Here is a 13,865-nt window from a genome sequence, read left to right on the forward strand (position 1 = left end):
ATAAAGCATTGGTCATATTGTTAGATTATTATAAACGCATTTTTTAATTTTTTTTTAAATTCTTCCTATTATTTTATAGTGTAAACTACATCATCATTCATAAGGACATATTCACAAGCTTCTAACTCCTAGATTATTTTATGGTGCCTTGTTATTGGTCTTATTTTTAAGTTATATTGCTGTTTCAACTGATAACAAGATTTACATTAGTCATATTGTTAGGTTATTACAAAGGTCTTTCCATAAAGAAAAAAAATTCTTAATATTCTAAATATTCCTTTAAATGACACTTAAGTTTAAGCCGATGCAGCAATCCTCAACATAAAAAGTGGAAATGAGTGTTTCGTAATAACAAGAGAGATTTTTTCCCCTATTTGTTGCTCTTATGAGATCCTTTTCTAATTTTATGCAAAACTAAATTATAAAACAACCTCATGTCAGTAATGAATAAAACTGTACGAGCTCATTTGGAATGATGCTTAAAGTGTAGCTTCATTCTTTTATGGAAGGTTATGCTAGTCATATATTTCAGGGCCAACATACCTTGTGCCAAACAATCACGCAAAATTTAAACAAAGTTACTTGATGTGAAATGTGCAAATTGAGGAGTTTAATATAAACTTAAGTTTTCCCCCATTTTGTTGCTCTTATAAGCTCTTGCATGTTACAGCCTTCTTTAACCACATGTTCCCTTGTTTAAATGCTCACCAATATAAGCCTTATATTGTACATGGCCACAGTTCACTCATTGTTCCCGGCTTTTAATTCTTGTGAAAATGAGCCTGATCATGCCATTCTTTGAAGCACAAGCCAATGGTCCGTTTTTTTTTTCCGACATTAAAGGGCTTCATATCCCAAGTCTTGACAACATCGTCAAACATGGCCTTGAATACAATTTCAATCACCTACTACTATTACAATCAACACGGAAGCCCAATAAAAAAAACACAAAGAAGCAGATCAGAAATCACCAAATCAGTTGTGAAAGACGATCTGTTGATGATAACTTGCCATATCATAATATGCCACCTCATGTAATTATAGAATTTCAAGTCCAATATTTGAGCACAGCGAATCCCCATTTTCATTTAAATGGGATGTACTCAACATACCAGATTTGAACTTGATTTGACTTATATACATCAGCTCTCACAGCATATCTGCAAAAATCAGACTGATTCCACTTGACTGACTTAATCTTCAGCTGCCCTAGTGTCATACATTAAAAGTTAAGCACCATCTTAAGATGCAGAACCATAACTGATATCTGGCAAACCTTTTCAAAATGTTAGAATCAGAGAACAAGCTTATATTGCCTTGCTAACCCTGGTTAAAAAATAACTTCCTAATTCCACTGACTAAATGCTGCATATAGCATTATCAATGCCCCTGACCCTGCACAAACCCATTTGTCTCAGAAATATACAATCAAGCTTCATGATTCTCTGATATGTTGCTTAATTTGTTCAACTGGGCTATCTGAAGTTCTATCCGCTCTAAAACTTCAGAGTTTCCGTCCCCTACAACTGATGATGCTCGGCTCAGATTCTCGATAACCTTTTTCTTTTGGAGTTTCGATAAAGCTTGTACCATCTCTCGCATAGCTGGCCGCTTCCTTGGATTCTTTTGAATACACTTATATGCAAGAGCTGCTATGGTACGAAATTCTTCGAAGTCACATTTTCCATTAAGCCGTGAATCTAGTATCTCATCCCACCCTGATTTGTCCTCTGCATTGATTGCAGCCTGTTTAACAAGTAATAATTCAAAGACGATGAGAAAACAGGCATTAGTCTAGTTCGTGCATGATGACCAAGGAAGATAATGATTTCTCACACTGAAACTACACAGAACAACAACAGACATAGCCTAGCCGCAGCCTATTTGGCATCTCTAGATTGCATGCATAATACCAAAGTTCTAAATCGATAAAATATCCTCAACCTTCCATACACAAGCATACATCTTAACATAAGATTTCTCATCTTGCATTGTCCTAATTTACAGAAAATACCAAACTAATTGTTAATTATAATATAAGAACACAAAGGCCAACATAATCATGAAGTAAAGATTTCTAAAGGCAACTACAGTGCTCATGATATAGCTATACTAATGCAATTCTGAGAAAAAAATCATAATAAGAGTAAGGTAGATTACAAGATTGATGTAATCCAAAAGTCCCTGTTGTGGATTCCTCCCCGTAATCAGTTCAAAAAGAAAGATACCATAGCTGTATACATCACTCTTCTGTGTGAAAGTGTTTGTTGACATATACTCAGGGTCCATGTAACCGTATGTTCCTTTGAGACCTGACTTGTGGCCATCATAGATTTCCTCTTTGGAGAGACCAAAATCAGCAACCTGATGAATATACGATTAAAGTCCACAAATAAGTTTAAATCTTTACTAACATAAAATAACATAAAACATATGCACACAATAGATTTGTTGAGTGTCTCTTTTAACTGCATTTTAATACCCAGTCATATTGTACAAATAGGTATGTGAATCACCATCTCTAGATTAGAAGTGTGGGCAAAGTAAGAATAAATATATCAAGCTTTCCACAATTTTCTGTATCAAAGGATGTTTCAGCATAAGGAACAAGGCTTGAGAGAGTGATTTGAATGCTTAAACCATTATGCCATGAGAATAAATAATAAGCAAAATATTTTAGTTAAAGAAGGGTGTCAGATGCTAACACTTCCATGTTGCAATTTGAATTAAGCATTCAATATAGATTGTGTAAGTGGGTAAACTGACAGTAATAATTGTGACTAGTGAGTCTATCCATTGACGTGTCTGAAATCGCATTGCTATGACTCCATTTGGCCAACGCAGAATAGAAATGCTAAGAATCCTATCCTCTTGAGATAAGGAAATACCTAGTGCGGTTTTTAATTGATCAATGGGGATTACCTCAATGTTTCGGTTGTCAGGTCTTGACTGCAGGATAGCTTAGCGGTTTGATGTGTTTTGCTGGAAACACAAAGGGGACTTAAGGTTAGACGGACGGCTTCGAGCAAGTTCCCTAAAGTTTAACAGTCCTATATCATCTGATTTCACTTGGATTGATACTATTTCAGCTTGACTGTATGGTTTCTTCCTAATAAAAAAGGGGAAAAAGAGATAGAGAATATCTAAATAATTTATCTAAGATAACATATTCAGGAAAACAGATAGAAACCTCAAAAAACCAGATTTAACATTATCAACTAATAAAGCACAATGTTGTAAAATCTAGTGCAATCTTCAAAGGGAGCTGAATTTTCATGCTACTAAACATAAATGCAAAACTTGAGATCCATTCACTTGATGTTTGACAACCGAACTAAGCACACAAATGGGTTCAAACTAACCATGCAAGGGGAGTGACAATCAACCAATCCTTAATGGTATGAACACCAAGGTTTCTATCAAATATTATCCTAAAAATACTATCTGAAAACAAAATGCACAACAAGAATATTAAATGGTGAAGAAGGAGACCATGCACTCACAAAGAAATAAGACAGCTTTAATTTCCATTAATTCTGCATGAATTTCGCCAGAGTTTCAACAACAATCTTAGACTTCTTACCAAAATAAGGGAAAACCAACCCCTTTAAATAGAGTTTCAAAACTCAGATGAATGGCCAAGATTAAAACAAAACAAGTGGCCCAGATTCATCAATACAACATAGTACCCATGCCCATAAATAGGAGGCAAAATATCAACAACCACCAAAGGAGAAATAATAACTACCTAAAAAGGCAATTAATAACTACCAAAAAGCAGTTCAAAAAGTGCTTTTTAAGATTTTAAAAGAATCCTGCACTTTATGAAAGCACTTTTTCCTTTTCTGTTGTAGACCCTTTCTCTAGAAATTCATCCTCGGCGTGCAAATATTCTTTCCAGAGGTCCCGACCTGCCGCACATTTTGTTCGAACATATTCTTGAAATCTGATGCATAGCTGGAACAACACCATGAACTGAGGCATAGGAGGATGGCGTATTTTATATTTCATGCCCTCCAAATGACGATCTACATGCTTTAACCCATCCTTCCAGTCGGACCAATGAGCTTGAAAACACAAAATGTCTGAATGCAATCCACTGGCAAAATCCAGGTCCTCCATGGAGTATGCGACCTTATCCATTCTCAATCTATCCTCCTAGTCCGGTTGTACTATGTCATCAGACAAACTATTTTTCCAGCCCAGAACCATCGATCAGAGGATCCTCCCACCAAGGTCCCTCATGTCCTTCAAGATTTCCTCGCATTCCGCTTGCTCTTTATTAATGGTATCTTTTGTTTCGCTCTTCATGGTGGCGGTCTACTACCATTCTTCAAAAATGTCAATGTCATAGGGACCCAGGATAGCGGACAATGTAGGTATCTGCGTGTGGGTCCAGAAAAGAGCCCTCATGAGGGGAAGAGTTGTAGCAACGACCTCATGAACCCTAAGACATTCCCTCTTCACCTCAAACAATTTGACCAAAATGGTTTCTCGGTGGTGGACCATTTCCTTTACATCTTCAATGATCAGCTCTCCCTTTTCCTTAATGTCTCGAATCCATTCCTTGACAGCCTTGGCAGTATCCCGTACTCCTTCAAACTCTGTTGTAGTCCTTTGCGCCAATGCTGATGGGGGAACATGGGATTCGGGGGCATGATGCAACAGTCTCAGAGGTGATCAATGTACCCCTCGGCCTGCTCAGCACGAACTCGGTACATGTTTCTCTCAGCAATCATCTCGTCGAGTTGCCTGAGCATATTTTGCACGGAGTCCTTGAACTCCTCCCTTTCTTGTTCTTTGGTGGCTCGCCCTATCAGGACAGTTGTAATGCTATAACCGGCCAACGCAATTTGATCTGTTGGCTTATCGACAGGCGGGGTAGCGATATGGATGGTGCGGTTTCTCTGCTCATCCTTGGTGATCCGGGAGTAGGTCTTAGGCTTTTTCTTCCCTTTGGACTTTGTTTCCCCTATGCGAGAGAAAATATCCTCCAAGTCAATTGGTGGCTTGGTGGTTGCCTTGCGCTGTGCACGAGCAACTAATCAGTCATGAGGTATGATCTGCCCGGATGTTATGGTCAAATTTCCACTCTGCTCTTTAGAGGTTTCAACTGGTTCACTGCATATCTGCAATTGATCTGTCATAGAAGGAAGCGATGCAGTATCCAACCCTTTACTTATAGTTGAGTTCTCCCCTACCTCACTGAACAACTTTCGGGTATCCCCATGTGATGGTTGCTCCTCAGTTCTGCCGGGCTCGTGGGTCTCATCCGCCTTTCGTTCTCCTTCGACGGTGGTGTCATCTTTGCCGGTACTATGCAGTTGTAATTCATGTCGACTCCCCTGGGTGAGTTCATGTACATCAGCATCTCGATTGGATGGAATTTCTCCTTCCTCAACTTGGTTTTTCAGGTTCACTACAATCAATGATCCTCACCTCTGTATTTAGCTTGTTTTGTGCCAGAGGATTATCAACCTCGAATGCATCAACATCGCTCTGGGAGGGCGGAGCAGGTATATAATCAAGTTCAACTACATCATCATCGGAACTGGGGTCCTTGGATGATGAAGTGACTTCTGCCCTTCTAATAGGGATCTTCTCCCTTTTAGTCCTTTTTGACGTTCGAGTCCCTCTATTAGCTCTGGCTTTCTTCCTTTTTTCGGGTTTCTCAACCTCTTCCTTTGGTGCACTGAGAATCGAGACTACCCATCATATGGTATGTGAATTGAATTCCCTCATGGGTTAGTCTCTCAATATGCTGGTGTAACCAATGATCGGCGTACCTCCCTGGAGCTGCCATAACTGCCTCAAAATCAGTAATTGGATCCTGAGACCAATCAATGCCCGACAAGAGGTGCCTTACTACCTCAAACTCCCGAACCTGCAAGCAATTGCCAGAATCTGTCACTTGATCCGGGACCCGACGGTATTCATAAAGTCGCATTTGCTGCACACTTAACCTTGAATATTCACACCGTCGGACCTCATTGTCATTAGAACAATCCTTCCAATAGTCTTCAATTGATTCCTTTGCTCTGTAGCGCCTGCCATAGGCTCTTTTTGCCAAATTGTCATGATCAAAACATTTCCTTGAGAAATGTTCTTGTAGGCCATAAGATGCTAATTCAGCAAGTGACTCATCGGCATGTGCTGAATTTTTTAAATGGACATCGAGGTTACCCAAAATCATAGGGAAGGTGAATCTGGACTGCTTCTTGTCTCTGAGTAAGTTGCCCGCTGGATGTGCTTGCCTTGCAACTTCCAGAAGAATTACTTTGTCTGTTGGATAGCGTGGAAGTCGGAACGGAGCTTCCTCAAAGCCGGCTATCCGGATATAGGAGAACCTAGGGAATTGAATAAACCAAGCACCGTACCTTTGTACCAAAATGGTAGCCTTCTCTGAGAGCCTTATGTGCAATCCCCCCTGCATCAGCTTGACTAGGCGCATTGTGAAGGCATCATTGACTCGCTCATACTGACCAATTGCATAAGCAAGGTTGTTCTTTTCCCTCTGAGCTATGTCATAGTAATGTAGTTGAGGATAGCAGTCGTACACCTTTACCTGATTGGGCCCGTTCCCGATTTCACCCTTCTTGATCAACCCTGTCAGTGGCTGGTGTCGGGCGAACATATAAACTAGGTAAGAGGTCATGGTGAAGTGCTTCTTCTCTTCAAGTTCAACCAACTGGGTATGGATATTATCACTGATGATCTGAGCCCAGTCGAACTTAGATTTCCCGGCAAAGACCTGCTCCGTAAAGTAGAACATCCACTCTTCAAAAAAGTTAGACTGAGGGAGTCCCATAACCCGGCTAAGCAAGGTGACCATATCTCCATGCTCATTGTGAAAGTCACTTCTAGGGGTCTTTTTCCTGATTCTAATACTTGGGGGCCTTCTCTCCCTATACCATTCCTCGTTTATCAATGTCTTGCATTTAGTAGGGTTCATGTCATATGCAACTTGTGCTTCATCTATGGTTGTCGCAATGGGGTTATCTGGGAACGGGATGTCGAATTCTTCGCCAATGGCCTCAGGTGTGAAGTCAGCTAGGACCATATTCTCCAGAACCACTAATCTGGTCTCTGGCTGATAATGTCGGGCAACCTCAACTAATAGCTCATAATTCTGCACTGATGGAGGAAATCCTGCTGCCTAGGCGATACCACTTTCCATCATCCGCCTAGGCCTGCCATAGGCATTAGGGGAATATACCCGGTCTCTGAAGTCCTGAATGTCTATGTGGCCCAAGTCAATATCGCCTATGTTTTCCCATATGCTCTGGACTTTTGACTACCTCAATTCTCCTCTCTGGTACTGGTATTTCATCTTCTTGCCTTTGCAGGGAATGTCTGATTTAGAAACCCGAGATGTTCCGACTGCACCAGGCGTCTTCGAGGATTCTACTACAGATTTAGGCATTTATCCTGCACAACCGGACACAAATTACGAGACGAGATGAAGGAAACAAAAAAGGTTAGTCAAAAAGAGGATGACGTTAGCACATAAGGATCAATGGAACGCTGGAATTTGAAGAAAGTGCGACGCTTCAGCAAAAGAGCCTAATTAATTTGGACATGAAATATTATTAAGCTCTCCGTTTAAAATTTACTACTCGGCTGCAGTGCGGGGCTTGGGTGTTCAATGATCACTAAATTTGCACTCAAAGTCTTTAAGTTCAGTTTTCAAAAAAAATGAATGAGGTTCAAAATTTCCTCAGTCTGAAAATTTGCATTCCTGGGTTAATTTTCTTGATAGACTCTGCTTTAAATGCTTTGTTTGATGCCTTTCAAAAGGAAAAAGATGCGGTCTGTAGAATTTCACCATATGATTAATTTTATAATATCTACTTAAACATATTTGACCAATCTTGCATTTATCTTAAATGATTTCAAAGGAGACAAAGCGAGCTTACCTGGCAAACAAGGTGTCAATCTCGCGGTCTCCCCAAACTTTAGGTTAAAAGGGCTTTGTGCAAACTCGGCCTGTAGGGTCGTTCTAAAAAACTTTGAAAATGCCCTTTACTTCAACTCATGCGATTCTCAAATTGCCCACTTTTTGGGCTGGGGGAAACACGCGCAACCCTAAGACATTGCCTAGGCTCAACTTCGCAACTTCGGTGCCTGGAGGGTCTTGCAAATTTCAAATTGTGAAAACTCATAATTTTTCTCTTGCGATTTCGTGATCACTGGCAATTTTCGGGGAAAGGAAGGGTTTTGCAAACTGCGAGGGCTTACGGTTCTCCTCCTCACAAGATTCCCTTTCAGTTGGGAGAGGCGTTAAGAAAAGCCTTCCAAATGACGATCTGGCCTTGCAAACTACGGCCTTTAACCCTCCTTCGCAAACTTCTTCTATTTGACGTTTTGCCTCAAAATCGTTTTCACTTATAACGTTTTCCCTATCGCTGAACTTCGGGCGAAATAGGCGTTTTGTAAACTTTAAATTTTAAAGTTTTCCTTTGCGCCGAAATTCGAGCTTCTACGCTCCTTTGCGAACTTCCTTTATTTTTGATATTTTGCCTCTATGCACCGAAATTCGGGTTATAACGAGCTTTTGCAAACTTTTGATTTTTATGTTTTACTTACTATCGCCAAACTTCGGGGTTTTTCGCTCTTTTGCAAACCTTTCGATATTTTAAAGTTTTCCCCTTTATCGCCGAAGTTCGGGCTTTTTGGTGAATTTGCAAAGTTTTAACATTTTTAAAGTTTTCCCTTTTATCGCCGAAGTTCGGGCTTTTTGGTGAATTTGCAAAGTTTTAACATTTTTTAAGTTTTCCCCTTTATCGCCGAAGTTCGGGCTTTTTGGTGAATTTGCAAAGTTTTAACATTTTTAAAGTTTTCCCCTTTATCGCCGAAGTTCGGGCTTTAACGCTCTTTTGCCAACTTTAAGTTTTCCAACGTTTTTTCGGGCCATAAGGCCTTTTTGCAAACCTTTTCATTTTGACGTTGCCCTTAGATTTGGCGAAAATCGGCCAAGAAGCGATATCTGAAAAGTTTTCAACTTAAGCATTTAACTCAGCTCAGACTCCCAGGCTTACGCTATGACCAGATCTCCCTTGAACTGATTTTGGGCATTCAAAAATGATGATGCGAGACTCTCCGCGCAGAACTCCCAGGTGATGCGACTCAAAAATGCAAACACGCCCTTTCTTCAACAACCGCAAAGGCTACTGCTTTACCACTTCCTGGATCCCAACAAGAGGGATGGCGGACAAAATCAAAATTCAAAACTCAGCAGGGCGAAGGCTAAAAACCAAAAGAGGAGGACCCTGTCGGCGACAGGGAGTGTGTGCAACGCACAACACCATGTTTGCATGAGAAGTCAAATATACAATCCGACACTTGTATTTAAAATTCCACTGTTCGTTAATGTAAAACACGAATCGTTTACCAAGATTTGTTTTAGATCACCAAGATTTGTTTTAGATCTTAGCAATCCATGATGAATGTTGCATATGTCCTATGAGCCTATGAGCATTGGAGGACATGCTGGACATCAACGCAATCTTTCAAACTAAATTTTGTCAGTTCTAAACCACATCTGAGGGTTTTTGTATTCAATTAAATTATAAACTGAGATACCCCAAAGCCTATACTCTTTTGGAAGTTGGTTCCTTGATAGTGTAAGTTGTTTCTTCATGGAAAAAGGCAAGATCAAGCCCTTGTGGAAGCTTATCAAGGATGTTGATTGCAAGTTCCAGCTGCTTGCTTTCTATTTTAGGAGGGTCTGCAAAAGAGCCAAGGCAGCATGTGTATCTCCAATACAACATGAGAGGGGGAACCTCCTCAAGAATCCCAAATAGGAAGTCAACAGATATAATAATATAATGGAATAAAACTCAAGTTAGCCTCTAAATTGCTATGGTATTCACAGGATATCAACCTAAGATTGTCCCAATATTTGAATAACAATCAACAGAAATAAAGTTGTGACAATAAAAGCCATAAATTGAATTTATTTTTGACAAACAATATCAGTAAAAATTCCTATAGTAGGATTTATAAAAGCCCAAGAATACATTAAGAAATATCATACTTGCTTGGTGGCAAAAAATTCAAAATAAATTTAAATATAAAAGTAGTCGCATGTGTTTCCATAAGACTACTAATTAGGGCATTTAAATAGTGCTTCAGTGCCCAAGTTTGGGAAATGGGGATGGCAAGGGAAAGACAGTAGGAGACAAGAAGTTTTAAGCGTAGCTAGAGGAGATCCTCAAAATTTTAGGGGGACAACATATTAGGACATAGGTGACCTGCCTGAAAATGTAGAAATAAAATAAACGGAAGTATTTTAACAAGACATAATAATGGACATGATGAACAGTATTAAGCACACGCAAGTACATTATGCATCAAGTTACACATTACTGATAAATCATTGTTCTCTACTTAAACAAATGAACAGTGCAATGATGCATCTAATTTCCAAGGTCGATATGATATACACATGAGGATTTTTTAGTTGAATAAGCTATTTCAAGACATGAGTATTTAGGTGTATCTGACATGGTAAAGGCATCTTTTTTAAAGCTTACAGGAGGGGGTTTTATTTTAAGCCACATAAGAAGAGCTGGAAGGTGGGTGAGGGAGGGTGTAGGATTGAGTGCACAAACATACTCATTTTCAACCAATCATCCATGATGTTAGAAGAGGGCTACTTCCATGGTGGCATTATGTAAATATATGTATGTATGCATGTATATGTTAAATCATAGAATTTGCGTTACCAAGTCTTACAAGTATCCCCTAAGAACCCAAACCAGTCAAGCTAGGATCAAAACCAAAGCTGGATCTGGTTTGAGTCAAGTAGGGCACATCTTGGGCTTGTATATTAAAAAAGATTAAAAATAACCCAACCCTATTTAAACCTGAAAGTGACTTTTAAATCACCAACTGCACAGATTGAGCGAATCCAGGAAGTCATTGAGGCCATTAGAATCCTCTTTTTTACTCTATAACTAAAAGCAATGTATTTTTTTCTGATATTAATGCAAAGGGAGCTACCCCCCTCTACTAGCAATTTGTCTTATATATGGTTAGAAATCAGGATCTTAGGATACTAATCATTATAAACAAGATATAAATAAATAAGATGAGAATCATAAATGCATAAATGTACACATAACACAAGATATACATGGAGAAAACCCTTTCGGGTAAAAAACCACATAAAGCATCATTTTATTAAAACACTTAAAAAATATAGTCTACAATAAAATAGACTTCAACCTGGGGAAACTCCTCTGATACTTCCTATGATGTTCCCAAGCGAAGACCGATCATAGCTTCAAGATCGATCCTTATCGGTTAAGGAAGAATAGCATTTTCCGTGGAAGACATCAAGTAGACGTAAAAGCAATATAACCCAGGACCCATAAATATCAATATAACACTGGCAAGCATCGAAACCATTATGTATCAGCAGCGGGTACAAAAACTATTATGTATCAGAGATTAATAAGAACCGATTATAGGAAAAAACATTTAAGTGGATGATACAAACAATCACCAGAAGTCATAGTTAAGGGAGGAAGAACTAGAAAGTAGTAATTATAACTAATCACGTAATTACTATGTTAAATTTGTGACCTAGTTCAGTAATCAGATTTGTAGCATTTAATTATTTGCTAACATTAAGTAAACCATAATCAAGTAAATGCAAGAATGAAAACAAGAGAGCAAGAGACCAACACAAATACCCTGGGAAAACCTCCAAGGAGGAAAAACCCAGCACTAAAGACCCACAGGTCAGATTATGTATTTAATCTTAATTGCATCAATACAATACTTAGCTTGACTCTTCAGATTTGCTCCCCTTTTAACATATCAGATCTGCCCTTCTAATTACACCAAGTCTACATCAAGGAATACCAAATGCCTTCTATCTTCTTGAACTAATTCACACAGTCCTCTTCTATATTTCGCGCAGTCTTCTTCTATATTTCGCACCTTTAGTTGCAGAGCTATTTCGCTGATTGCATGAGGAATTGAAAATGAATGATTTGAGTTTGCATTTGATCTTTATTTATATGGGCTTTTAACCCATATAACTCCAAGTCGGCCTTAAATCATTTTGGCACCAATTTGATTTATTGTGGCGTGGAGATATGGGGCTGGTCTTGTCTTGGGGGCACGTTACCCTTTTAGGATAGGACCCAGTCCTATATGGGTTCGGATGTTGCCTTAAGGCAATCCGAACCCTCTTACCTAGTTATAAACAACATACTAAGGGGCACAATTATAACAAATACATATGCCTCTATCTTCCAAGGGATACACCCAATGGAATGTATGAATATATATCATCAATCATTTCATTAGAGGAAGTTTTCATATCAGATTTGAACAGGAATTCCATCTCCAGCCTGGGCGAATATTAAAGCAAGAGAGATCAGAGAACTAAAATCGTATATATACTTCAGACATTCGAACCTCAGAAATAACTCCAGCAAGCGGCAAGATCACACTGACAGAACTGTTTTTGATATCATTATTACAAATTAATTCATCTAAACCACAAGGCGGTGACCATGTCATCTCAGTAGTGCTATAGATTAGAAGTTGCAGGTTCCTAACTGCTGTAAGGGGACAGAAGTTCGGATTGTAAATAACAAGATCAACTCATACCTCTGTATATATATATACTTGTCCATATTGATTTGATATTCATACTCTCAATCGCACAAGATATTATAATTCTGAATTTCCCCAAAACATAGTAATCTAAGAGGGGACATTACACAAACAGAGAAGAGAATACCGCCCAAGCAATTCTATGCAAATGAACCTACATGTGCCGCCCCTCTTGTGCAATTGAAGGTCAAAGGGCCGCCCAAAGGGTTTTGTACAAATGACTAGCTAAAGGCCGCCACCCTAAGTTTGATTTAGGCAAGTTGATTGAGCAAAGGAAAAGTTCTAGGCCCGCTACCCTTCTGCAAATGAGGCATAAAAGACTGATTTCCTCAGTTGCAATAAGGTAATCAAAAATCAATCAAACACACATGCTTATGCAAAAGAGACTCAATCCACCGCTCAACTTATGCAAATAAAAGCAAAAGGGCTGATTAGCAATGATAGTTTTTTGATCAAAAAAGGGGACAGGAAATATGTCATCAAGTTGGTTTGTGCAAATGAGGCATGAAAGGCCGATTTGTCTTGATGAAACAAGGAAATTAAAACTTGATCAAACATACCTGCTCATGCAAATGAAGCCAAAAGGGCCAATCTGCCTAGGAGCAGCAAAGCAATCAAGATTTGATCAAACCAATGTGCTAGTACAAATGAGCACCTAAAGGCCGATTTGCCTTGGTACAATGAGGCAATCAAAAAATGATCAAACAAATCATGTTATACAAATGAGACCATGAAGGCCGATTTGTCAATGCTAATGAGGTGCTGATACCCGCTCAAACCAAGGTGGTCTAATGCAAACCAAGGGTGTAAAGCCGCTCAATCAAAGTTTTCATAGTGCAAACAAAGGGTTCAAAACCGATCATGTTGTGCAAATAGAGCTCAAAACACCGACTTAATTGAGAAAATGAACACCTTAAAGCCCCCTAAAACTCTCATCCTGATAATGAATCACGGAGTATGATTCAAAACGTTAATGATAAAAATATTGCACACAATCGAATCCAGAAGCATTATAAGAATTATAGCATGGATTGTGGAAATCTGATAGCATTAAAAGGTGAAAAGGTTGCCTAAAGATTTGTGCAAATGAACTACAAAATGCCGACCAAGAGCATGTTGAGTAAATGAAAAACAATGAAAAACAAAAGGCCGCCTAAAGGTGATAATGCAAACCAAAAGGAAAAGACCGACTAGGCTGTGCAAACAAAGGGTTTTGAGCTGAACTTGATCTT

General features: G+C 39.0%; 1 protein-coding gene across 1 annotated transcript in view; it reads right to left on the reverse strand.

The window, feature by feature from the left end:
• Positions 1-524: 524 nt before the first annotated feature.
• The window catches only part of LOC131059717 (calcium/calmodulin-regulated receptor-like kinase 1), a 154,122-nt gene continuing 140,781 nt past the window's right edge, over positions 525-13,865 (reverse strand). The window contains exons 7-8 of the mRNA XM_057992740.2: positions 2,161-2,364; positions 525-1,746 (exon numbers count right to left, since the gene is read on the reverse strand). Of these exons, the coding sequence (XP_057848723.1) occupies positions 1,429-1,746; positions 2,161-2,364 (522 nt within the window). The 3' untranslated portion in view covers positions 525-1,428. The remainder of the gene's footprint in view (positions 1,747-2,160; positions 2,365-13,865) is intronic.

This window comes from Cryptomeria japonica, chromosome 3, assembly GCF_030272615.1.
Source record: "Cryptomeria japonica chromosome 3, Sugi_1.0, whole genome shotgun sequence".
Lineage (NCBI taxonomy): Eukaryota > Viridiplantae > Streptophyta > Pinopsida > Cupressales > Cupressaceae > Cryptomeria > Cryptomeria japonica.